The sequence below is a fragment of the Hakea prostrata genome, chromosome 8 (genome assembly GCF_041222555.1).
Source record: "Hakea prostrata isolate BN-2017 chromosome 8, UWA_Hpros_2, whole genome shotgun sequence".
Classification (NCBI taxonomy): Eukaryota; Viridiplantae; Streptophyta; class Magnoliopsida; order Proteales; family Proteaceae; genus Hakea; species Hakea prostrata.
The window spans coordinates 15,513,906-15,538,146 of NC_142607.1; the positions used below are offsets into that span (position 1 = coordinate 15,513,906).

Below are 24,241 nucleotides of genomic sequence, written 5' to 3' on the forward strand. Positions count from 1 at the left end.
GTGAAAAAAATACTCTCCCCCCCCCCTCTCCTCCTCCAAGTCCAGGCTTTGTGACTGATTTGATGATAAAAAAACAAAATTATTCGAGACTAAGCTTTGAGATCATGAAAAATATTTTTGTAACATTTTCATTAACTGATGAGGGGATATTTTGGTTCTTTTAATTTTTAAATTTTAAATTCAATTAATAATCACGGTGTTATAAACCTATACCTAAATATAAAGTATAAGACCACCCACACATAAATCTCCCCCCCCCCCCCCCCCCAAAAAAAAAATGGTAGCACATCTCTCAATATACCATCAACATGAAAAATAAAAAGTAGACCCAAAAAAATATGATGATAATTTTGAAAATATAACACAAAAAATGCTAATATTACCAAAACCATGGTTGGATATCCCACGAGATCTCAGCCAAGATTTTCTTTTTGACTCGAGATGAGATCTCATCAAGATGATCCAAAAAAATACAAGATCTTGACTCAACCCTTTTTTCAAAGTATCATATCTTGGTCAAGATCTTCATCTACCTTTAATGGTTTTATTATTTTTGCCAGATTTTTTGTCATAAACTTTGTGAGATCTCTATCTAGGCTACATTAATAAGATATTTAGCTCACTTACAACAAAGATCTACTAATTTCAAAGTCAATCTTAAAGCAAGTGAGCATTCTTCATGAATTTTGTGTTTTGTTTTCAAAATTATATTTTACAATAGTGGAGGTGGTGCTAATGTTAATTGAGTAGGGTTGGAGGAGTTGCTTAGTCAATTACTCTTTTGCTATTGCGGTGTAACTTTTAAGTGCATGAATGTTATAATGTGAAATTGTGAACTATTATACATGTTTAATGTATTATTTAACTTTAAACCTTTATGTTTTTATTGTCAAGTAATGATTGTAGATTTTTTGGTTTGAAAATTAAGAGTTGATTTGGAATTCATATGTACACCGATTTTCTCATAAATTTAAAGTCATCATCGTGATTAGAGAGTCTAAAATAGGTTAAATGCCATTCCAACCCAAATTGAACCATAAAATCCATTGAAACGGACCCATAAGTTGGTTGAATTGACCATGGGTTTTTACCATATCTCATCTTGAGATTTCAAATTTTTTTTAAGGATCGAAATCTCAAACCATGATCAAAACACAATATATAAAAAAATATATTATAATGAACCAACGTGATTTGGACTGCATGATTCGGATTGTAATTGCTTTTAAGTTCTTAATTAATATAAAAAAAAAATTATCAAACTTTCGTAAAGTTTCACTTTTTAGCAAGGAGGTTAACACTTAACAAGTAGTGTTTTTTGGATTGTTGCTTTCTTCACATTTATCCACCACACATTTACAATAAAATTCACTTTTATGTATTAATAAAATAAAATAAAATAAAATAAAATAAAATAGAATACAAGTGAAATCTCTTACTTAAACATGTTTTTTTTTTTTTTTTTGGTAAACATCTGGTCTGGTGAGGTTACTTAACCATGTTAGGCAGGACACTGCGAGCTAGATATTTCTGTGTGACCTTTATTGATTATTTGTGCTTATCTGGCATCTCCGTGCGCTGATGTGTCATTTTTCTTTTAGAAAAAGACCTTGCTGCCCTTAATATTTCTCACTTTAAGAGTCGATGAGAAGGAAAGTTGCAGGAAAAGGCGAAGCAAAGACGAGAAGATGACAGTGACATCTACCAAAGATAAATGGAGGAGACCTAAAGCGACTGATTTTGATTTCATTGGACTACCGAGAAGACCTTCACTGTTAAGTAAGGACAGGTACCATCTGCTACTTTACTTCTCTTCTCTTCCCAGTTGCGATGCATTCACTCACCGTGTCCGTGTTCATCATCTATTCTCCTTTTTAAGGTTTACAGGAGATTGGAGAATTGGGGTTTTTTTTTCTTCTGGAAAGAAACTTTTGTTTCTGTTGGTAGTTGGATCACACTCTTGTTGTTGTTACTATGGCCTCTATACCCGTCTACTTGCTTTCTATCTCTGGGAAGATCACTATCCTTTACGTGACCTACAAAGCCATTCAAAAACTTACAAGAGAGTTGTGGAATTCTTCCCCTGTCAGTGCTGATACTGGTGCCCCTGGGGCTCACTTGGTTCCTGCTCGTTTTCCGTCGACTGTGAGGACTCGAGAGGAAATAGTGGTAAAAGATTTTCACGAAGATAGTAGCGATCGAGAGGAAGACGATGGCATGAAGGAGGACAATCATCCTGCTAATAAGGAAAATAAGGTACCTAGCTCCTTTTGATCTCGACCAGTTCATTGATTGCAGTTACTGCTTACTCTTCGAGCGATCCTGTAGTGATGGACTTGTTCCTCTTTTGTGTCTTAACAGAAATCGAAATCGCCAGAATCTTCCCAGGTTAGCTTTTACTGGTCTTGATCTTCCCCTTACTACTCTCTCTCTCTCTCTCTCGCTTCTCCTGCAATCCGTTAGATCTAGGACCAAACCCGTGTGCTTATATGATCTAGTGTTATGTCTTAATTCTTACCCAAAATAAGTTTTGTGCCTTATTTCATATGATTGATGAGGAATTAATTTGAAAAAAACAGTCGAAGAGTTACTGTCTGGTCTATCAGACGGTGTCGCCGGTCTCATTTGAGTGGGAAGTAGACAGTCATGTCTATTTCTCGTTTATCCTGATTTTTAATTCGTATAATTCCCCAAAATTCACTCTTAACATTTTGACAGGTGGTTATATAAATACCCAAATGCTCTTTTTAAAACTCATTTAAATGGATTTCCTTCTCTATTTGATTCTCTCCTCTTTATAAGAGGATATCATGATTGGCACTATTGTTGAGGCTGGCCATGTTATAAGGGATTCAAAAAATTTGAGATAACAGATGTGTATCTTCTATGATAGAAGGCCTAGGTTGATGAGTGCATATCTAAGATAAGGCCATTCCAGAATAGTTATGGTTTAACCATAATGTGTAATGGATAGATCAATATGACAAAAGAGTCTATCATCAGCATTATGGTTTACTATGGTGGGAGGACTATATTATTGACATTAGTGGCTACATCTATAGAAGTATAGGATGCACATTACATCTATAGGCTCCTCAAACAAAGTGGTAACTGAAGTTGGGGTGTAGAGTGTTGTCCAAATTGTAGCAAACAATGATCGTAACTTCAAGATTGTGCAAAATATTTTTGACAAAGGTAAGGTAGATAACAAACTCTGTATATAACAATAGTTAGCCTTAAACCTATTGGGGGGAAATGTGGTAGGGAAGTAGTGCGACCAGACATAACCAGATTGCCACTAACTACGTTGTATTAAAGAGCTGCGAGAGTAGGAAGTTAAGTACAGAGCTATGTTTGCATTTGAAAAGTGATTTGAGTGAGGACGGTCTAGCACTCAAAGAGGTAGACAAGGACGGGCTACCATTTCAATAGATGACTTCTAGTAAGTATAGGGTAATGTGGGAAAATGTTGGGCCTAGTGATAAAGGTTTTACAAATGGACTTTACTTTAAAGGGGCCCACCTTATCACATTTGAATGCTGTCACTGACTTGATAAAGAAAAATATTTAGAATATTAATCCTAGAGGCAGCATTACACTTTTGAAGATGATCATCAATGACCATTGGAAGCAACAAGTTACATATCTATTGTACACTAAAATTGATAAGCTGACCGTGACAATGTGTAATTGTGAATTTCTAATTGTGCAACATTCTTTTTGAATTCAAGCACCGTGACAACAATAGACTTGGACAAAAGCAATAAAACAAGTGATTGCAAAGTTGGAACTTTGATAATGTTCTCTAGTCCATAAGCAATACTATGGTGAGACAGTTAATTAGGAGTTTTATTTGAAATAGTATAATATGAGTAAGTCAATAGTAATAACCTAACCACTATTATAAATAGTTGCAAATGAAGAGCTTTAGGGATGCAAGTGGAACCTTTGGAACAGAAGCTGTAGTGCAAGGTCAGGCATGTGGTGATCCTGGTCCTAATTTGTAATGTTCTTGTATTAACATTACATATTTAATGATATTTGAAATGTGAATAAGTCTAATAACTTTATGTTTTTTTATTGTAATAATAATAATCTAGTTAAATGTCGGTCTTGTATGGTGGCGCGCCGTAGAGTTTAAGGCAATTAACAATCTAGAGGAACCAGACATGTTCTGCATCTGGAGGTGAAAGGAACTGGAGCACTTTTTCATTGTTCCACTCAAAGAGGCAAAACAAATTGGGTTCTCGATGCCTTAATAACCTAGTGTATGTGCATTATAATTTGAGGTTGAAGATGTAGCGGATACACATAAGGGTGTCGACTTAGTCAGTAGTAGTAAGTGGTATGTTACCAAATACATTTACCTCATAACGTTGTCGTGCCAAATACTCTGTGGTACCAATATATCATACCATTATCCTACCATATTTATTTGGCCTAAAACAGTTGCGGTAATTGGTTGGCATCAGCATGGTGCGGTTCATTTCTATCATTTTGTTCATACCATTACTATACCATATACGAAATGGTACAAGTATGTCATACCATTGCCGAACCATATTTATTTGTTACAGTATCATATGGTATAGGCGGCTCGGTTATGATTTCGGTAAATGGTGTACAATGTGACTTGACACCCTTACATGAATGTAGAGATAGAGGCAGCGAGCATCTGATTGCCATTTATCTTGTCGATATTTTTCAGGTGGACTTAGATGACGAAAACCCTATATATTATGGTTAGGCGAGGGATAGATGTGAACCATTTTTGGATCAGCCTGGAGGGAAGCCTGACCCTCTTATAGTCGAGAAGACTAGCGTTGATGTTGATGAGCTTATAGCTAATGAGGTTAGGTACATGCATAGGATGAATTAGCTATGCATTCTAGGCTATAGTTGGAGCTGTTGCTTGTGTGGATGATGAGGTTTGATCAATTTCCTCATGTGGTGCTGGTGGCAATGGAAACTACTGTGGGGTACAATCTTAGAGTTAGGCTCGACCTTCAGGTCAGGGATAAGATCTCTGGATGAGACCCAAGCTCCTATTTGGTGTCAAATTCAAGCTCGTGGTGGTTCTGATGTTGGAAATAATGTTGGATGAAATTGTTTATCATTAATTTTAATTTATACTTCAGCATGTTTAAATATGTGAAAACACATTTAGTTTTGACTACATATAACCAAACCATGATTGCAAATCGTTTTTCAGCTACGTTCTACTCAGAAGAAGAAAAAAAATACACACACAAAAACAAACAAACATGCTTGTGTTCATAAGTCTTAGAATTAATTAGTTTTCCAAGAAGAACCCAGACCCAGAAATGTATATCTGAAACAAAAATGAGATCTTAAACGTTGCCGATAATTAATGGATCCCACATTATCTGATCCATATATTTAATTCCATGTACATAATTAAGAGTCCAATTATGGGAATATAAGAGGCTCATTACATTATCAAACAAAAAATTAGTAGGCCAACGTCAATAAAACACAACCATGAGCCAAAATAAGTATTCCAAGGATCTATTGGCCAAATTGGACAATCTTAGTTCCATCAATGTATGTATACTAGTAGTAGCCAGACTGGAGGGAACTGTGTACATGGGTAGCTGGGCTTGAGTTTAATTCATGTTAGTGCTTTCATGCAAGCTATCTGATTGTTGCTCACTACTGATCACAACTGGGTCTTTTTACGCCTTCATAAATAGGAAGCACTTGAGATGGGTTTTCCTAATGGCTGATATGACAATTTATTTGTTTTAGGTCAATTTTCATGTGGATATTTTAGTTGTCAATTCATGTTCAATCAATAACCGATGCTCCTCAATTTATAGTATGCAATGGCTGTTGCAGTATAACCTGCGGCTAGAAGGATTAAAACACTGTAATTAATCTTCTTGCAGGAAAAAGCAAAAGTATCACCACCTCTAGAGTTCAACTTTCTTGACTTGCCAATGAGACCGGTAATTTTCTTCTGTTCCTTTTCACTAGAGCTAATAGGTCTGATAGTTATACCAGACATTTATATGCCTCTATTTAAGTATACTCAAATTGTTTATATTTACTATCTGTGGAAGGGGGAAAGAGAGTGCTCAGATTATATGCATGATGGGAACTGCAAGGATGGACGCAGTTGTAGATTCCATCACCCTAATCCTGTTGCTGTTGGAGGGGATATTCTTTCTGGTTCTGCCCAATTACATCAGCCTGATGCATCACAAGTAGCTTCAACATCTGGGTCTTTTCCACAGAACGAAACTGTTCCTGACAAAGATGCCACCAGTCTTCAAGTACCACCGTTGATGCTTCCACGTCAAGGGATGCTTGCAAGTAATGGTGATCAGGTGATTTTTTTTAAACCCCTACCCCTCTCTCTCTTCTCTCTCATAAATCGTCCTTTGATATCCCAACAAAGCATAGATAGTCTACAACATCATATTTAGAGTAAGCCTCGAGGATTCAAGGGGGAAACTTGACAAGAGTCTCATGACACATCTAGCATCTAAATCAATTGCTCTTTTTGTTTTATGCTTTCTGCTGCTGTGTTTGAACTTCCTGAATTGTCATCCTTGATTTCTAGCTTGTGCTTGTCACTTGAATTCTAATAGTACTACTAAGTTGTTCATCTGGTGTACCCAATAGTTCTAAGATTTAATCTTTAAATGGCTATTGCTTTAAAAAATCAAATTGTTTGTATCATTTCAGATGAACGAGTCAACCAACAAAAAACCCCCAAAACAGATTGATAACCTTGAAGCATCATTGGGTCAGAACAAAACAAATCATGTTTGGGGTAAACAATTCCTGAACATGTATGTTAGGGTCACCCTGTATAAGTTTTTCTATTTTCTTGAATCTATTCAGCATTCAGATGTGTGGGGGATCTTTTATGGTTCAAGAGTCTAAATTTTCTCATCTCCATCAGTTTACCTCAACGAATGATGAAATGATCATGTTTGTGGCACTCGTCAACCAATTTGGTGCAGAACCAAAGAAAGGGGGACAAATTTTAAAAAAAAAAAACAAACCCCCAACAAAACCCCCCAGCCTTTTTTATGATATGTTTAGGTATGAATTGATATACCTATACAATACATTACCAATACTTCAAATCCAGCAATAGAAGACCTTTAAGTCTGCAGCAGACTGGTAATCTAATCTAAACAGTGAAGAATCCAGTGTCTTCTCTTCTCTGTGTTCCTCTCTCTTCTCCTGCACTTCCCTTTCCTGTTGAGGCTCTCTGGCAGAGCTACCAACACCATGTTAGGATTGCAAAATCTATCTACGCTGTAACAATTGGAAAGTTTTGAACTCAAGACCTCATAGTTTGAATTTGAGAACTCCTAGTGAGTACGGGTTTTTAGATTGTCAAACCTCTCCAACTGCTGTTGTAATTTTAGCAATTCTCTGGTGTATCTAAAACCAGCCATTCCGATGGACTAATTGCTACCCCTACAACTAGATCAGATTCACCCAGTTGCAAGATATCTGGAGAAGGTGCTCCTGATATAACAAAACATATTTATTGGATGCAGCAATTTCATCACATGTTACATTAAGCATGAAATTAGTAGCCAGCTTGTGTACAGAAAGACATACCACAATGGTTAAATGCAAGCATACATTCAGCCATGCAAGAACAGTCTAGCATCTATCAGTGCACCCCTAGAATTACCCCTTGATGGGCTTCTCAGCCTTGGGCTCTTCTTTTTTCCCCCATTCTGGTTTTTTCTCCTTCTCCATTTGACTTCTCTTCTACTTTTTTTTCCTTCGAGAAGAAAGAAATTAATAAATAAACCACGCATCATAATTAAGAATTTCAATCACATTTCGCATGAGAAAAGGAATTGGATCAGGTGCCTCTCCCAATTTTCTTTATAATCATCTCCCTTCCCCTTTGTTGATTCATTTAGGGTAGCTATTAATATTAGTGGTGTTGCTGTAATTTCTCTTTTCCAGTTATGTATTTTTTGTATAAATATATTAGCTTCCACGTTCTTTATACATAATAAGTAATATAACAATAGCGATGAATTCTGATGGGCTCTAATATGATCAGATTTATAAGTAATTATTTCTTATAAAATATAAGGAACACGAAATCCTTCTAGAGTCCAAACTTCCATTTCTCATACCCGTTGATGTCCCCTGATGAATTAATTTCAGAACATAAGATTTTCCTATTAGAATATGTTGTTTGATTGAATAGTAATTTTTTAATTTATAATAATATTTTACTTTATTTTTACTGATATTGGATTCTAGTAAAATTTTGAAATGAAGATATTATCATTTAATAATGCTTTGTAGAACAGTTTAGGAAACCATTGATAGAATTTGATTATCTGACTTAACTTTAATTAAATTAGAAATTAATAATACCTTTAGAGTCCACTTCTTCCGCGAGGGAAAGAAAAAAATATACAATATTGAATAAAGTACACGTAAAGGTTAGGCACACCGTACTCATTCCCGATTTTTCTGACAAAATGACACTTTTACCCCTTCTCGATTGTGAGATAATGGAGAAAATAAACTAATAGAATCTGCCCACAAAATCAGCACGCTTAATCCGTTTCGAGAACCATCAAAGCAATTGTTGACGTCACTTTCTACTCCATTTTCCGGTTCCTTCCAAGTTCCAACCGTCGTTTCTTGACTGAATTCTTGACCTTCAGTCTCTTCCCTTATACAGACACAGAGAGAGCGAGAGAACAGTCGAGCTTCCATTATTTGTTTGGTTAGCTTTCCATTCGCAGAACATTCGGTGTTCACAATCTTGCCCAATGGGCGGTGTTATGTTACAGAGAGTCGATACAACTACCGGCAATGGTCTCCTCCAACGTCAAGGCCGTGTCACTGGGAAGGAAGTGTTTTGGGGAGATTAGATAGTTGTATTTCATAGTGGTAGGGCATCATGGCCAGTTTCCCCAACTACTTCACTAATATTGGTAAAACTGTCGAAAAACTTGCAAGAGACTATTTTGGTACCTTAGCTGCTAGTGATAATACTGCTGTACCTGTTGTCAATCCTTCTTCCCCTGCGGCTCCTGATGCAGCTGCTGTTGATACCGTTCCCGCTGTTGTTCCGGATCCTCTTTCTTCTACTAACCATGGGCCTGATGCCGTGGAAACTCAAGAAGAAGTGGGTTTAGAAGATTATAGCTTTGATAACGGTGATGATGAAGATAACGACGATGATAGGTCAAAGGCGCAAAACATCAGAAGGGTTTCTGCAAAAGCTAGAAATAATGTCCATCGTGGCGATTGCTCCAATTACCTTCGAACTGGAACTTGTCACTATGGAGCTAATTGCAGGTACAATCATCCTGCTAGAAAGGGAAACCAGGTACTTCCTCTCTCTTTCTATTGTGTCAGGCAACTCTCTTGATCAAGAAGGCTGGAAACATAGCCGTGTTCTTAGTGCGTACACCTTAGTCATCTAGTTTTGTCTCGTATTTAATGGGTACAGTAAGAAATTTGATATGATAAATTGCGGAGGAATTATGGTCTGCTGGCGTGATGTGGCAGTTTGAGTTGAGTAGGAATTAAGCAGTTATGTCGTCTTGTGTGTATGTGCTTATTTGTCTTGTACTTATGATTTCCTCGGAAGGTTTTAATCAAAGTTGGTAACAATGTTTTCCTCTGTTGGCATTTTTTATTTAATATTTGTATTTTATCATTGGCTGGTTTTCTCTTTTAACCAGGGTAGGAACCATGATTTCATGGTGTTATGATTCAAGTATAGGATTGAACATTGTTTCTCATTTTGGTGCCCATCTTTATTCATGTTAAAGGTTAATGAAGAAAGCGAGAAAGGAGACCTATCAGAAAAAAAGGGACAACAAGAATGCAAGGTCATTATTCAACTACTTTGTTCAGTCAGTTGTTTTTCATTTTTGATCACAGTGTATGTTGCTTTTCTTTATGGGTTTCAAGTTTCAAGTTTCCTGAAATTATTCTTACTGTGTTCTTTATGATTACAATACTTTCTGTGAGTATTATAAATTGTAGGTTCACGGTTATAATTAACTTCCTTCATCTGATTTTTTTATTTTGGTTAGTATTGTGGCTATTTATGTGTGTTATATTAATATGAATGTTGTGGCTCCTGATGCATGTTATCTCAATAATGGATGTTTCTCTGCTTATAGTATTCTATAGTCATTGCAGTATCACCTGCAGCCAGGAGGATGTAAATTTGGAAAAGCTTGTAGATTCAGTCATTCGCAGGGTAAACCAACTTTACCGCCTTCTCCACCGACACAACCGCTAGATTTTAACTTTCTTGACTTGCCAATCAGACCGGTAATATCGTTGTTTTTTCTTGTTCCACCTAACCATTAAAGCTAACTTGTATTATATTTATCTGGCCATTTATTTGGGTTTATTGAGGAAGTATACTAAAAATTGTTTTCTCTCTGTCAAGGGTGAGAGAGAGTGCTCGTACTATATGCGTAATGGTTTTTGCAAGTATGGACGCAACTGCAGGTTTCATCATCCTGATCCTGTTGCTGTTGAAGGAAGTCATATTCCTTCTGCCTCTTTCTTATTTCCTCTATCAGGCATACTGGAACCGACCTCTGCATCTTTGTCGTCTCCTTCAAATGGTGATGTTCCCTACCTAGAAGCTGCAAATCCGTATGTACCATCAATGGTGCTTCCACATCAATGGGTTCCAGATCCTGAATGGAATGAATATCAGGTAAATACTGTTCACATTCTCTCTCTCTCAGTCAATGGGGGTAAGGCTGCTTACTGTATGAGCCTCCCAGACCCAGCAGTGGCAATAGCCTTGTGCACTGGATTCACCCTTATTGCTCCTCTGTCTCTCTGTCTGTCTCTTTCGCTGTCTCTCTTTCCACATCATAATCTGTACCGGATATCTTGGGAGACAAGTGTTTGATTAAATGCGTTTTATTTTAATGGGAACAGTGCATTGGTAGGAGAAAAGAAAATGTTGCAAGCCATATAAGAAGCATAGGCACAGCTAGTATACAATATTGTACACAGAGCTTGAGTTGAGGAGTCTAGAGGGAGAAGGGGCTTGACAAAAACATATCTAACATCTAAAACCAATTTACTCTTTTCTTTTTTATGCTTTCTGCTGCAGCAATTGAACTCGCTTATTGTGTTCCTTGATTTCTAGCTTGTGCTTGTCAGTAACAGGGATGTATTATCAGTCAGAGTCATATTGTGTAGCAAAGTCATTGAAATCATATGGCTGTGGATTCCTGATCTTTTACCCACTTACATGTTCATCAACCTCATTAATGACCTTTTGAGTTGCTAGGTTGTGGCTTTACTGAAGTCCTCCTTTGCTGGATACCATGCACCATGCAGGCTACTTCCAGTCATGAATGGACTCAACCATTGCTCGTACCGAATCCTGGTCACGCTGGCTGGAGTCGGCCAAAGACTCCCCCTTCTATGGATGGCAATTGCAGGAAGGATGCAAAGAAAACCAAAAAACTGCCATCCCCGTACTGTCATATCTGCAAGGCTTACTATAGCAGCAAGGATAAGTTGGCCCAACACAAATTAGGTAAGAAGCACAGAGAGAACATGGAAGCACTGAAAATATCAAAGAAAGAAACCAGTGCCCCAGCTGCTTCTGCTGCTCCAGTGGTGAAGGATCCTGTGATTGGTCCAAGAGAAAGCCCAGAAATGGGCGAGTACAAGACTGTTAGACAGTCTGCGGGATGTGAAATCCATAATATTGATTGTAGAAGCAAATATGTCTCGGACCAACACAAAATGGAAAAGAAACACCAGAATAACCTTGAGAAAGTGGAACAATCAAAGAAAGAAGCCGAAGTTGTGCAGTCTCTGTGCTGTGATATCTGCAAAGTTCACTGTACCGGCGAGAATATCTTGGCCCAACACAAATTGGGGAAGAAGCACAAAAAGAATATGGATGCACTTGAAAAATCAAAGAAAGAAACCAGTGCCCCAGCTGCTTCTGTTGCTCCAGTGGTGAAGGATCCCATGATTGGTCCAAAAGAAAGCCCAGAAATTGATGGGGGCATGACGGTCACAAAGTCTGCGGAATGTGAAGTCCCTAATATGGATATCAGAAGCAAAAATGTCTTGGACCAACACAAATTGGAAAAGAAACACCAGAACAACCTTGAGAAGGGGGAACAATCAAAGAATGAAGCCAATGCACTGGCAGCAAAAGATCCTGTGATTGATCCAAATCCCAAAAGGAATTGCTATCAGGTTCGCTCTCTCTCTGTCTGTGTGTGTTACATCTTTTTCCCATTCCTGCAGTGGCAGGTCTCTCTCTCTCTCTCTCTGTGTTACATTTTTGGCCCATTCCTGCAGCGGCAGGTTTAGCCTTGAGCACTAGGTATGCCATTATTACCTGTCTCTCTTCATCATAAATTCTACCCAATATCCTGGGGAAGAATTGTTTGATTAAATGCTTCTAGTTTTAAGGGGTAACAATCTATAAAACAGAAGTATTTCAAGCCACCTAAGCCAAGCCACAGTTAGTCTACGCAACACACACACACACACACACACACATATATATATATATATATATATATATATATATATATATATATAACTGTCAAGGATTCAGAGTGGGGAATGGTCTTGACAAAAACTTGTGACAGCTAAATCAAATTTACTCATTTCATTTTTATGTCTCCTGCTGCATCAATTGAAGTTTGTTATTGTGGTCCTTGATTTCTAGCTCGTGCTTGTCATTGACTCCTGATACAATTCCCTTAGCAACAACTATTGCAACTAATAGTTGACAATATTTGATCCTTAAAAATGGTTGTTTTAGAGAATCGCATTTTTTATGTCAACTTGGATGATACTGAGTGACCCCACACAACTTGCTTAGAAAAGAACTACATAGGATCTTAGAAGCATCATTAGGAGTCTCCAGTGATTTTCAACTCTTGTACACTATTGAACTTGCCTTATTCTCCAAAATAGTGGCTGAAAATGGAGATGTGCTTTAAATATTAGCAAAACGGTTCTATAGGTCTGTACCTAAATGAAGTTGTGTCACACCTCTTTTCAAGCCGTAACAGTTGGATACGTAACCGTGACTCTTGTAGATCGTTGCAAGGAAGATTTGTGTTTTTAAGCAGTAAAATTGGAGTTATCTTTTGAGTTTCTTCAAGCAGTCGGAGATTGCTTTTGTTTTAAAGAGGTTTTCAATTCCTCATGCATTCATAGGGTTATTGTTAACAAAAGTCATCTTGAGTCATAAGGAAGAGGAAAACATCCTTCTCTGTAAGTCCTTAACTTTCCTTTAACTCTACTCTAGCTTTCTCGTATTTCCCTTCTGTTAGTGCCCATCCATGTTGAGTTTTTATCTTAGTTTTAATCTACTTTCCAGAATCCCAAGTTCACCTTAATAATCCTCAGTCAATTTCTTATTGCCTAACTCTAAAGAATGCCTCTTGCCGTATTGTTCTTTGTTATCCTTATTTTATTGATAATTACCTGTTTACCCCTGGCCTTGTTTGTGCTTTCTTGGATTTAATCCGAGTTATAGTCATGCCCTTCTGTTATCAGATTGAGATAATTACAAAATTATTATATTATTATTTGCTAGGCCTGATTGAATCAATTTTGGGGTTCTAATTATTAGAGACTTGACCCCATTCATGAGTCATGACCCTAATTCACTACCATGAGGGAAGCTTGAACTTATCACCTAGGATTTTACTTGGAATGATTTTACTGTGATAAGTGCATTGGGAATTATTGAAATCATTGCAATGCTGCTAATTAGTTGTCATTATTTATCCACATATAATGCTACACATGAGGGGGAGTTTGGAGACTTACTCTATCTAGTTAAGAATTTTATTTGGTGAATTACTACTTACTTGTGTGGACATTGGAGGTACACCTTACCTGCTTGAGCGGACATTGGAGCTGCATAGAATTTTACTTGGTGAGTTACTACCTACTACCTACTATGTACTACTTGCCTTCTTGCGAAGAGCACTTAGGTGAACGTTGGGGCTGCAAATTTTACCTAGTTATGTGGACACTAGAGCTGCATCTTACCTACTAGTGCAACATTGGAGCTGCAGCTTACCTACCTATGTGGACATTGGAGCTGCACTTTTTACCTACTTCTGTGGACATTTGAGTTTTACATTTTACCTTCTTTTTTGAAAATTTCTCTCGATTACTGGCATTATTTTAATAGTGCCTTTAATGTTATTGATGTTGTACTTACGGATATGGTTCATCTTCACTACCACTTGCTATTATCATTGTTGGATGGTTCATGGGGTATGAAGATTGTTCATTTAAGTTGGCTTGATGATCTCTTGGGTGAAGTTCTTTTGGTGACTATTGGTGTTTACTATTGCTACTTATGCTTAAGATTAATGAAGTTGATATTCCACACTGGAGCTCCAACTTGAGGGGGAGTGTTGAAGTCTAGGGATGTTGCAAGTCATATTTTTTGTTATATAGGGTTTCTAACTAAGCTTTTATTTTTGTAAATCTGCCGCAAGATACCAACGGTCGTTTATGTTAAGTTAGAAGTCCTAATTTTAGTAAGTTTGGGATCTTTTCTATTATAAATAAATTAAAGCCTGCAGTTTGGAATATAAGCCCTATTGCAAGCTCTTTTGTTTTGAAATAACCTGTGACTCTCTCTTCTCCTTCTCTTCATCTTCTCTCTTCATTCTTCTTCTTCTATGTTCTTAAGCTAATCACAGATGTTGGAATTCTAACATAGTCTCTACCATTGATGGTCTTCCATTTGCCGCCCTACCTCCAAAGGTGGCCTGGGAATCCGCCAAATCATTGATGTTAACTTAGCTTGCCTTCTCAAACTCATCTAGAAAATTGCCTCAAAGCATGACTCTATTTGGGTTAGGTGGGTCCACTCGTTTCTCCTCCAGTCGGATTCTTTTTAAAATGTTCCTATGCCCTCTAACCCTTCATGGGTTTGGAGGAAAATTCTCTTGCTGCGCATCCGCGCCATCTCTGCTATTTCTACTTCCATCTCTACTGATTCCTCTACCTCCTTTTGGCTTGATTCGTGACATCCAATGGGCATTCTCTTTAACCACTTCAGTCCTTGCACTGTCTATGACACCCGTATCCCGAAATCCACCCCCTTGTCAGCCTTCATCTCAAACGGATTTTGGATCCCTTCCCCCCTACCCATTCTCACATAGGTTTGGGAATCCCTCCCTCCCCTCTCCAGTTCCCCTCGAGACCTCACCAGTTGGCTCCCTTTTCCTACCAAATCCTTTTCCACCTCACCGGCCTGGAACCTTCTCAGATCCCATAACCCCTCACCCCCCTTGGTTTGGTTCAAAAGCCACATCCCTCGTCATTCCCTTACCCTTTGGAGAGCCCTAAACCTTGCCCTTCCACACAATCCTTCCTTATTGATCGCCACATCCCCGTTAACCCCAACTGCATCCTTTGTTGGCCTGGTTTGGAAAACCTTGAGCACATTTTTTTCTCTTGCCCTTTCCAGGTCTATCTGAGGAAAAGCCATTACCTCCATATGGCCAACATTCAAGGCGTTCCTTTGTGTTTGGGCGAGACTATTCTTGGATTTTGAGAAACTTTTCAGGTAATTCCATTTGCGATCGGATCGGAAAGCTAGTGTTTTGTGCCTTGATCCATCACCTTTGGTGGGAGCACAACCTTTGTAGATGGACTTCCAAATCTCACTCTAAAGGTACGATTTGGAATGTCATCTATTTTGATGTCTCATCTAGACAGTTAGCTATTCTCCATGCCCCTGTTGATGATACCCCAAGGAATAGGCTTATTGTTGTCTCCTGGGATCTCAATTTTTCTTTACGGTCTTCTGATTAAAGACCTTGTTTGTTTGTCCTTTTCTCTTTAATATATTTATTTATTCATCCAAAAAATCATTGTCTCTACCAATGGGGTTTTAATGGGAGTCCGATGGTTACTACTTTTACTATAAGAAAATAAGACAAAAATAAAATCTCATGTAAAGTTTCAATGTTTTTCTACCAAAAAGGTGAAGTTTGATGTTGTTATGGAAATTATTTTTGTTTTAAAGGAAATGTTTTATTTGTTATCAAACAAAAAGAAATTGATTTTTTTCCCTTTCTTTTTTGGTGAAGAAAAAGTTCTCATTAATTCAACGGATGGGCCTCTTTAATAGGAATTGAAGAGTTATCTCCCCAATGGGCCTAGTTCCAATTCAAGGGTTTAATGCGTCTATGGGCTTTATAGCTCTATGATTATCCAATATGGTCTCTCATTTGATAATCATGTAGGGTCAAATCATAAAACCAATATATGAACCTCCAGGAGATTAGTTCAGTTGGTAAGGATCAATACCTCATAGTACAAGATTAAAATTTTGGATCTTAGGGTCTGGGGCAAACCCCCCCCCCTTTCCTTTTATATATAAAATTGCCCCTCCTAAGGATGTAGTCGAAATAGGTGTAAGCTAGCCGGAAGAACATTAGTTCCAATAATACATGAACCCTAAGGGGTGGGCTCAATTGGTAAAGACCAATACTACATAAGAGGTCAAAAGTTTGAATCTCTTTTCACCCACCAAAAAAAAAAGTTTGAAACTCCTTGGGACTAGCTTCTATATATTGCCTAATTCTAAAGAATGCCCCTTGCTGTATTGTTCTTTGTTATCCATATTTTATTGATAATTACCTGTTTACCCCTGGCCTTCTTGTGCTTTCTTGGATTTAGTCTGAGTTATAGTAATGCCTTTCTCTGATCACATTGAGATGATTACAAAATTATTATATTATTATTTGTTAGGCCTGATTGTATCAATTTTGGGGTCCTAATTATTAGAGACTTGCCCCATTCATGACCCTTATTCACTACGATAAGCGAAGATTGAACTTATCACCTAGGATTTTACTTGGAATGATTTGATAAGTTCATTGGGAATTAGTGAAATCTGATTGTAATGCTGGTAATTGGTTGTCATTATTTATCTACATATAATGCTACACATGAGGGGGGGGGGGGGGAGATTGGAGACTTACTCTTATCTAGTTAAGAATTTTATTTGGTGAATTACTACCTACCTGTGCGGACATTGGAGGTACACCTTACTCACTTGAGTGGACATTGGAGCTGCGTAGAATTTTACTTGGTGAGTTACTACCTACTACGTACTACTTGCTTTCTTGCAAAGAGCGCTTGGGCGAGGGGCGGCAAATTTTACCTAGTTATGCAGACACTGGAGCTGCATCTTACCTACTTGTGCAACACTAGAGCTGCAACTTACCAACCTATGTGGACATTGGAGCTGCACTTTTCACCTACTTGTGCGGACATCTGAGTTTTACATTTTACCTTCTTTTTTTGGAAATTCCTCTCTGCTACTGACATTATTTGGATAGTGCCTTTAATGTTATTGATGTTATTGTACTTATGAATATTCATCTTCACTACTGCCTGTTGTTATCATTGTTGGATGGTTCATGGGGTATGAAGATTGTTCATTTAAGTTGTGTTGATGATCTCTTGGGTGAAGCTCTTTTGGTGACTATCGGTGTCTACTATTGCTACTTAATGCTCGAGATTAATGAAGTTGATATTCCAAGCTGGAGCTCCAGCTTGAGGGGGAGTGTTGAAGTCCAGGGATGTCTCAAGTCATATTTTTTGTTATAAAAGGTTTCTAATTAAGCTTTTATTCTTGTAAATCTGCCACAAGATACCGTGTGCAATAATGGTAATTTATGTTAAGTTGGAAGTCCTAATTTTAGTAAGTTTGTGATCTTTTCTGTTATAAATAAATTAAAGCCTGCGATTAGGAATATAAGTCATATTGTGAGGTCTTTTGTTCTGAAATAACCTGCAACTCTCTCTTATCCTTCTTTTGAAATTTTTTTTCCCATTCTTCTTCTACTTCTCTGTTCTTAAGCTAATCATAGATGTTGGAATTCTAACATAGTCTCTACCAGTTCTTTTATTTTCTTTTTGATATTTCTGTGTAATTGAGTTTCATCATCTGCTGCATATATGTTACTTGTAAGTTGCAGGTTTGTGGCTTAAATGAAGTCTTCCTTTGGCTTATGCAGGCTACTTTCCAATATAAAGGGAAGCAACTGCTGCTTGTAGCAAATCCCAAACACCCTGTGAATGGCACCTGCAGCTCCAAGGAACACAAACTGGAAAAGAAATGCAGGAACAACCTCGAGAAGTTGGAACAATCAAAGAATGAAGCCAATTCCCCGGCAGCAAAGGATCCTGTGATTGGTCCAAATCCTGAAAGGAATCTCTATCAGGTTCTCTCTCTCTCTCTCTCTCTCTCTCTCTCTCTCTCTCTGTGTTACATTTTTGGCCCATTCCTACAGTGGCAGGTTTAGCCTTGATTACTGGCTATTCCATTATTAGCTGTCTCTTTTCGTAATAAATTGTACTCAATATCCTGGGGAAGGATTGTTTGATTAAATGCTTCTAGTTTTAATGGGTAACACTCTATTGGTAGGAGAAACAAAAGTATTTCAAGCCACCTAATTGAAGCAAAGCCATAGTTATTTTACACAACATATATACAGTTTCACGGATTCAGAGTGGGGAATGGCCTTGACAAAGACTTGTGACAGCTAAATCTAATTTACTCGTTTTCATTTTTATGTCTTCTGCTGCTTCAGTTGAAGTTCCTTATGTGGTCCTTGATTTCTAGCTCGTGCTTGTCATTGAATCCTAATACAATTCCCTTAGCAACAACTATTGCAACTAATAGTTGACAATATTTAATCCTTAAAAATGGTTGTTTTAGAAAATCGTATTTGTTGGCAATACATCAAAAGTAATTCAATTCAATTAATTGATGGGGGAAAAATTTCCTTACCTGGATTTGCTTTCCCTTATTTGAAGTATTCACAGCGGAAGTCTAGATCCACGTCCTCGTTCCACCACCAAAGATTTACCGGCGAGATTCCTCAATCACAGGGAAAGGGAATAATATCCACAACCCAAATGCCGTGGATTAATGGAATGAAGATCAAATGCAAGCACAGAAGAAAATCTAAGCCTGCGATTCTAAGAGAGAGGGAGAGAGAGATGGAGCCGCCGTTTCTCAGAGATTCGCTCGTGCGAATGAATCACTCCGTTACTTACTCACTAATGCGGTGGTTACTAAAATATATAACCTATTTTGTAACCGCCCTAATAGTGAATTTCCAATATTGCCCTTGGGCATTTAATTTATTAATCAAATTAATAAATTCCAACAGCTCCCACTGCACAAGGGCAAGTGTTAATCTTCCAATGTGTCCCGACACACTTGTATATCCCGATATACACATTCAATCTCTCTGCTATGTATCCCGAACATAGACCTCTTGTGTCCCCGACACACAGCATATCCCGGATATACATATATATTGATCTCTTCACTATGTATCCCGGATACATGACCACCTGTGTCCCGGACACTAATATCCACAATCATCGGCAAAATGGGTTGTGCGACCGGTGATATACCTGCACGCGTGAGCCCCAAACTAGAAACCTTCCCGGAAGGCCGAATGGCACATCACCATGAAACAAATCAAATAAGCATTAGTATAACACGGTGTCCTAGGTTTATTCAAACTCACCGGACTAAAGGTATCTCGATCCCTCCGAGAGATCACCTTCTTGTCCTTAAAATGTTCACTACCGTAACACATACGGTTGGCGCCAAGCAAACACTTTTAGGGTGCGTTGAATCAAACCTTTCCTTTCGCCCAGACCATCACTACACTTAGGATTGACTCCTTTCCCGGTAGTGCCCCTTTAGGTCGAATCTATCATAACCATAGGTAACACCCCAAAGTAGCCACATCAACCCTTCGTTTCATGATGTCGTCGAAAGTCACTAAGAACACTAATGGACCATAAGGGTCGGACTCACACAATGAGAGGAGCGAGGGATCCATCCTCTCATTTCCAATGATCGCTAAGCACACATAGTATGATATATGTGCTATGGTGGAGCATTCTATATACAATAGAACGTATGTCCATCTCAACACCATACGGGTCTTAGTCCGTCGCAACCCCTTGCGCCTAACCCGAGTTACTTTATTGTCGCCACCCTAGCGCCACATAAAGTACTCCACCCAGCTCCTATAGGCAACATGAATAGTGGGAACATTCATGTCGATTCTCTTCACAATAGAGAAACTCATCTTGATTCCAAATCAAGGCGACATCATGATTATGAATTGACCTACACAAAGTCATTCACAACCGTCTCATCTCTGCTCGCCTCCAAGGCGCCGAGGCGAATGCTCGTGTGAGTGAGCCATTCTCTTGCCTATTGACATATGTTGTTTTATGCTGAAGAAACACAATCACACGAAAGTGAATAAGAATAAATGCTGGAATGAACTCATATTACTCATTAATAAGAAAGTCTCGTACAAAAATAAGTCACAATCTACGCAAGCCCAAGGATTTTACATGAGAAATAAAAACATCCTTGGCTATAGGTTTGGTAAGAGGGTCAGCTACCATCAAACTAGTAGATATGTGCTTAAGTACAACTTTCTTTCTTGATGTAATGTCTCTAACAAAGTGATATCTCAACTGTATATGGTCTTCCCATGATACTTGGGGTCCTTGACATAGCAAGAGCTGCCGTACTATCCACGGGACAAGGGCAGCCTCTTTGGATGTCATCAGAATCCCAGTATGTCGAAGGAATCTCCTTAACCAAACAGCCTCTTGAACCCCGGGGGGGGCGGCCCCCCCCCCCCCCTCCCGGGGGGGGGGGGGGGCGCGCCCCCCCCCCCCCCCCACCCAGAGAAGGGCGCGCGCCCCCCGCCCAAAGCGGGGGCGGCCGCGGGGGGGGGGGGGGGGGGGGGGTGTTTTCGTGTGCGCTCGGGGCCTGGCCCGGATTTCAGTTTTACTATCTTTCAAAATCTTAGGAAGATGTCTTTGTGGGCCACTCTCAGTAGAAGATATGGTGTTTGACCCAAAACCCATGGATATTGATGATGGTGTTTCCTTATGGAAACCTTACTTGATTTGGTGTTGAACTATTTATTTGTGAAGAAGAACTTGGTTGATGGACCTAAAGCTTAGTTGGACCTGGTTTGAAGACTTCCCTCCATACTAGGTAAGTAGTACAATGTATTGAAAGAAGCCCATCCAAAAATATTGAAGTTAGGCCCATTAAATCCCTATTTTTGAACAAGGCGTCAGGCAGTGGCATTTTGGTAAATATCTGTTTTGAAGGTTTTCAAAAGCTTTATTTCTTTTAATTTCGTGGTAAACTATTCCCACCATGTTTCTAAACCTCTTGATAGCATGGGATCGACCTTTGAACTTCCTCTGGAAAAAAAAAGGGGGGGAAAAGAAGAAGGCATAAAAGGGGAAAGGAAAGTAAGCGGGAGAAGGGAAGAAGAACAAGAAGAAAGACAAGCAGATTGGGCAAAAGGTGGAAAGAAATTCCACGATTTGATCATGAGAAGGGAACACAGAATGACCTTTAAGAGAGGAATCAAATAGAGAAGATAGGGAGATCGAAGATACAAAGCTGAGATAGAATTCACTATCTTATATGTGGGAAGGAATCAAAGACTGGTCCAGAGAGGAGTTGATCCGTTTCCGGAAAATTGGAATAATTAATAGGACCCCAAAATGATTGTAAATTGTCTCTATGGGGAATCTGATCGTCTTTGGGGATATTTTGTAACCTAAACTGATCATCATGTTTTCTGTTTATTGGCTATCAATTTATTTCTCATCGGTGCTAACCTTTCATTGGGAGCCAAAAAAGGGGAAATAATTGGATCAAACAAGAAAGTTTGATTGTAAAAATAATGTGTTTCTTACTAAAATGAACACATAATGTTATCCGATAATATATTTTAGATATGTTAAAAAGGATAAATTCTCGGTTGTGAGATCGGAAAAAGATGATGCATGAACCAATAGATATATGAGATCATGATAATAGATCTAACTAGAAAGATCTAAACAATGAATGAGGAAACGAACCTCAGGAGGGAAACTAGAGTAATGTGTAACATAAATAGATTTCAGATTTGCTATTTTGATAAAATCATTCCCTCTCTTGTGATCATAACCTTTCATGAGCCATATGTTATGATGAAACCTAACTCTTTGTTAAAACTATTAGATTGATTTTGGACTATGATCTCCCCATGTCTTCATTTGGGTTTGGTTGTACTGGTCTCAACCATGAGCAAAGCAGAGAAAATCAGGGGGGAAGGGGGGAACCTAAGGAGGAAGGAGGGTGCTTGGGATGCATGCCCGAGACTTCTATAAAAGGCAAACTGTCAACGATTACTATGATCATTGGGAGTTAAGAGGGGGGAAGATCCGAAAGAGTTGGAGTGGACGGTGGTGGAGGATGGTCTTCTTCTCGGCGGGTGAGGTAGAATAACCCTCGTTCTCTACTCTTTTATCTCGTTAGTTTGGTTTTACCCTTTTTCTGTCCTGGATTACCCCTTGGTTATTCTTTACCCTTTTTTTATCTGCGTGAGATGGAATAACCATAAAAGAAGAACCGCGTGAGATGGAAAATTCAATAAAGGAGAGGGTTAGGGATAATCCACGATGATAGGGGATTGCTTCTCTTACCCTTTTGTCTTTGGGAGTGTTTAATTCGAGACTTAGAATGAGATTACTCGAAAACCGGATTGAAATCGAGTAATCGAAGCCGAGTTTGGATTGAAGCTCCTTGGGGCGGTCACTAGTGGGGTGCAACCTAAGCGACGGAAAGGCGACCGGGTGGCAGATGACCAAATAGATTGGTTTTGATTCAATTTGGTTTATGTGACTTATACATTCTTGTAACCCTATGCCTAGGTGTTCTCTGCTTCAAATAAAAGTCTTATAATAGTTTTTGGATTGCAAGTTAGAGGACTTCTACTAAATTACAGGTAAGGACATGCATTCTTATTTATATGCAATTACATATACATGATGATTCTGTTGTTCTATTTACTATTCTTTGATCATGTAACTTGCTGTAATTGTATAAAGTATGTGAATCTTATTGTACACTTGCGTTTGTGGTATTCATTGATGTACTTCATCTTTTATGATATTGCACAACTGCTCATGATATGATAAAGAGTGTTGTAGTGTGATTGTGATGGAAGGGGTATTCCATTGGGATATCTTGGCTTGGGATATCGAAGGCTGTGGAATGGGACACATGCTGCCGATGTCTCCAGCACTATCATGATTACTTGATGACATACTTAGGGAGTCTAGAATTGCATGGCTAGGTACCCCACATACTATTACCCTTTCGGCGGGGAATTGAAGCCGGGTGACCCGTGACAATGGTGACGTGACTATGTTTCGTCCAACAGCGGTAACCAGTCCGTGCGGAGACTCGGTGGTCCACTATTGGTCATGTAATGGTAGGGTTGCATATGTTAGGGTTGGGCTCATGGACGTCCAAGGAGCGGACCGGGTGTCGCGAGGAGTCATGAGAGCATCCGCCCCAATAATATGTGGATGACCATAGGGTTAAGGAGTGGAGTCCAACAGAGGTAGCCGATCAGTGAGGATTCACACTCCTAGGTTGCGAAGGATACCGAACCGAGTTGGTTGGTGCCATAGGGGAAGTATCTGGACTTCATATAGTATGTTACCATTATGACCTTGCATTGGATTAGAAACCCCGACATGCGCAGCACTCATTGCCAATGGTCGTGGTGAGAGAGTGTTGACTTAACCCCGACCACGGTTTTGAGAGCCGGTGTGGACTTACCCCTTGCCAGGATCCTACGAGGTAACAGTCCTTGCCGGATCGAGTGATGAGACTTACCCAAAGGAGGGCTGGTGTATATCTTAAAGCATGTCGCCATAGAGACTTGCATAGTTAGATCTTAGTAGCATTCATATTTTGCATATCATCCATATCATTTCATATGTGCATTCGTGGATTGTGTTGACATATATATGAGAATTGTTGTTCCTTCGAGTTCGTTGGAACTATTCTTTCATTGTATGTATTATATAAACGCACGAGATGGTTGCACAACGTCGGAAGTTGGAGATGATTCGTATGAAAGAGCCTTGTTTGAAGGATGTGGCAAGAATATACATGAACTTGGAGCATGAAGCCTCCGAAGATGAAGACTATTTAGTTACTTATTTTGCTTGCTGAATCGATATTACTTTGATGGATCTTCTTCGGTTCTTGGATTTTTATTGGAGTATTTGGACTCGTAACTTTTATTAACTATTGCACTATTTTGCTTGATTATCTGTATTTGTATTTTTTTGTAGCTGC

The 24,241-nt window shown here is 38.7% G+C and overlaps 2 protein-coding genes across 5 annotated transcripts in view; both read left to right on the forward strand.

The window, feature by feature from the left end:
- Positions 1-1,680: 1,680 nt before the first annotated feature.
- Positions 1,681-24,241, forward strand: part of LOC149007256 (uncharacterized) — a 30,129-nt gene continuing 7,568 nt past the window's right edge. Inside the window, exons 1-10 of one of the 4 annotated variants that reach the window (XM_089164943.1) lie at positions 1,681-1,789; positions 1,880-2,256; positions 2,362-2,388; positions 5,910-5,969; positions 6,084-6,350; positions 9,804-9,863; positions 10,171-10,314; positions 10,436-10,711; positions 11,350-12,228; positions 18,051-18,257. In XM_089164943.1, the coding sequence (XP_089021069.1) occupies positions 1,975-2,256; positions 2,362-2,388; positions 5,910-5,969; positions 6,084-6,350; positions 9,804-9,863; positions 10,171-10,314; positions 10,436-10,711; positions 11,350-12,228; positions 18,051-18,257 (2,202 nt within the window). In that variant the 5' untranslated portion in view covers positions 1,681-1,789; positions 1,880-1,974. Of the gene's footprint in view, positions 2,257-2,361; positions 2,389-5,909; positions 5,970-6,083; positions 6,351-9,803; positions 9,864-10,170; positions 10,315-10,435; positions 10,712-11,349; positions 12,229-18,050; positions 18,258-24,241 lie in introns of all 4 variants that reach the window. The other 3 variants (XM_089164944.1, XM_089164946.1, XM_089164947.1) reach the window with 3 other exon arrangements.
- On the forward strand, positions 7,069-9,794 carry LOC149007257 (uncharacterized). Its single transcript, XM_089164948.1, has one exon. It carries the CDS (start codon positions 8,924-8,926, stop codon positions 9,395-9,397), a length of 474 nt encoding a protein of 157 aa, XP_089021074.1. The 5' UTR covers positions 7,069-8,923; the 3' UTR covers positions 9,398-9,794.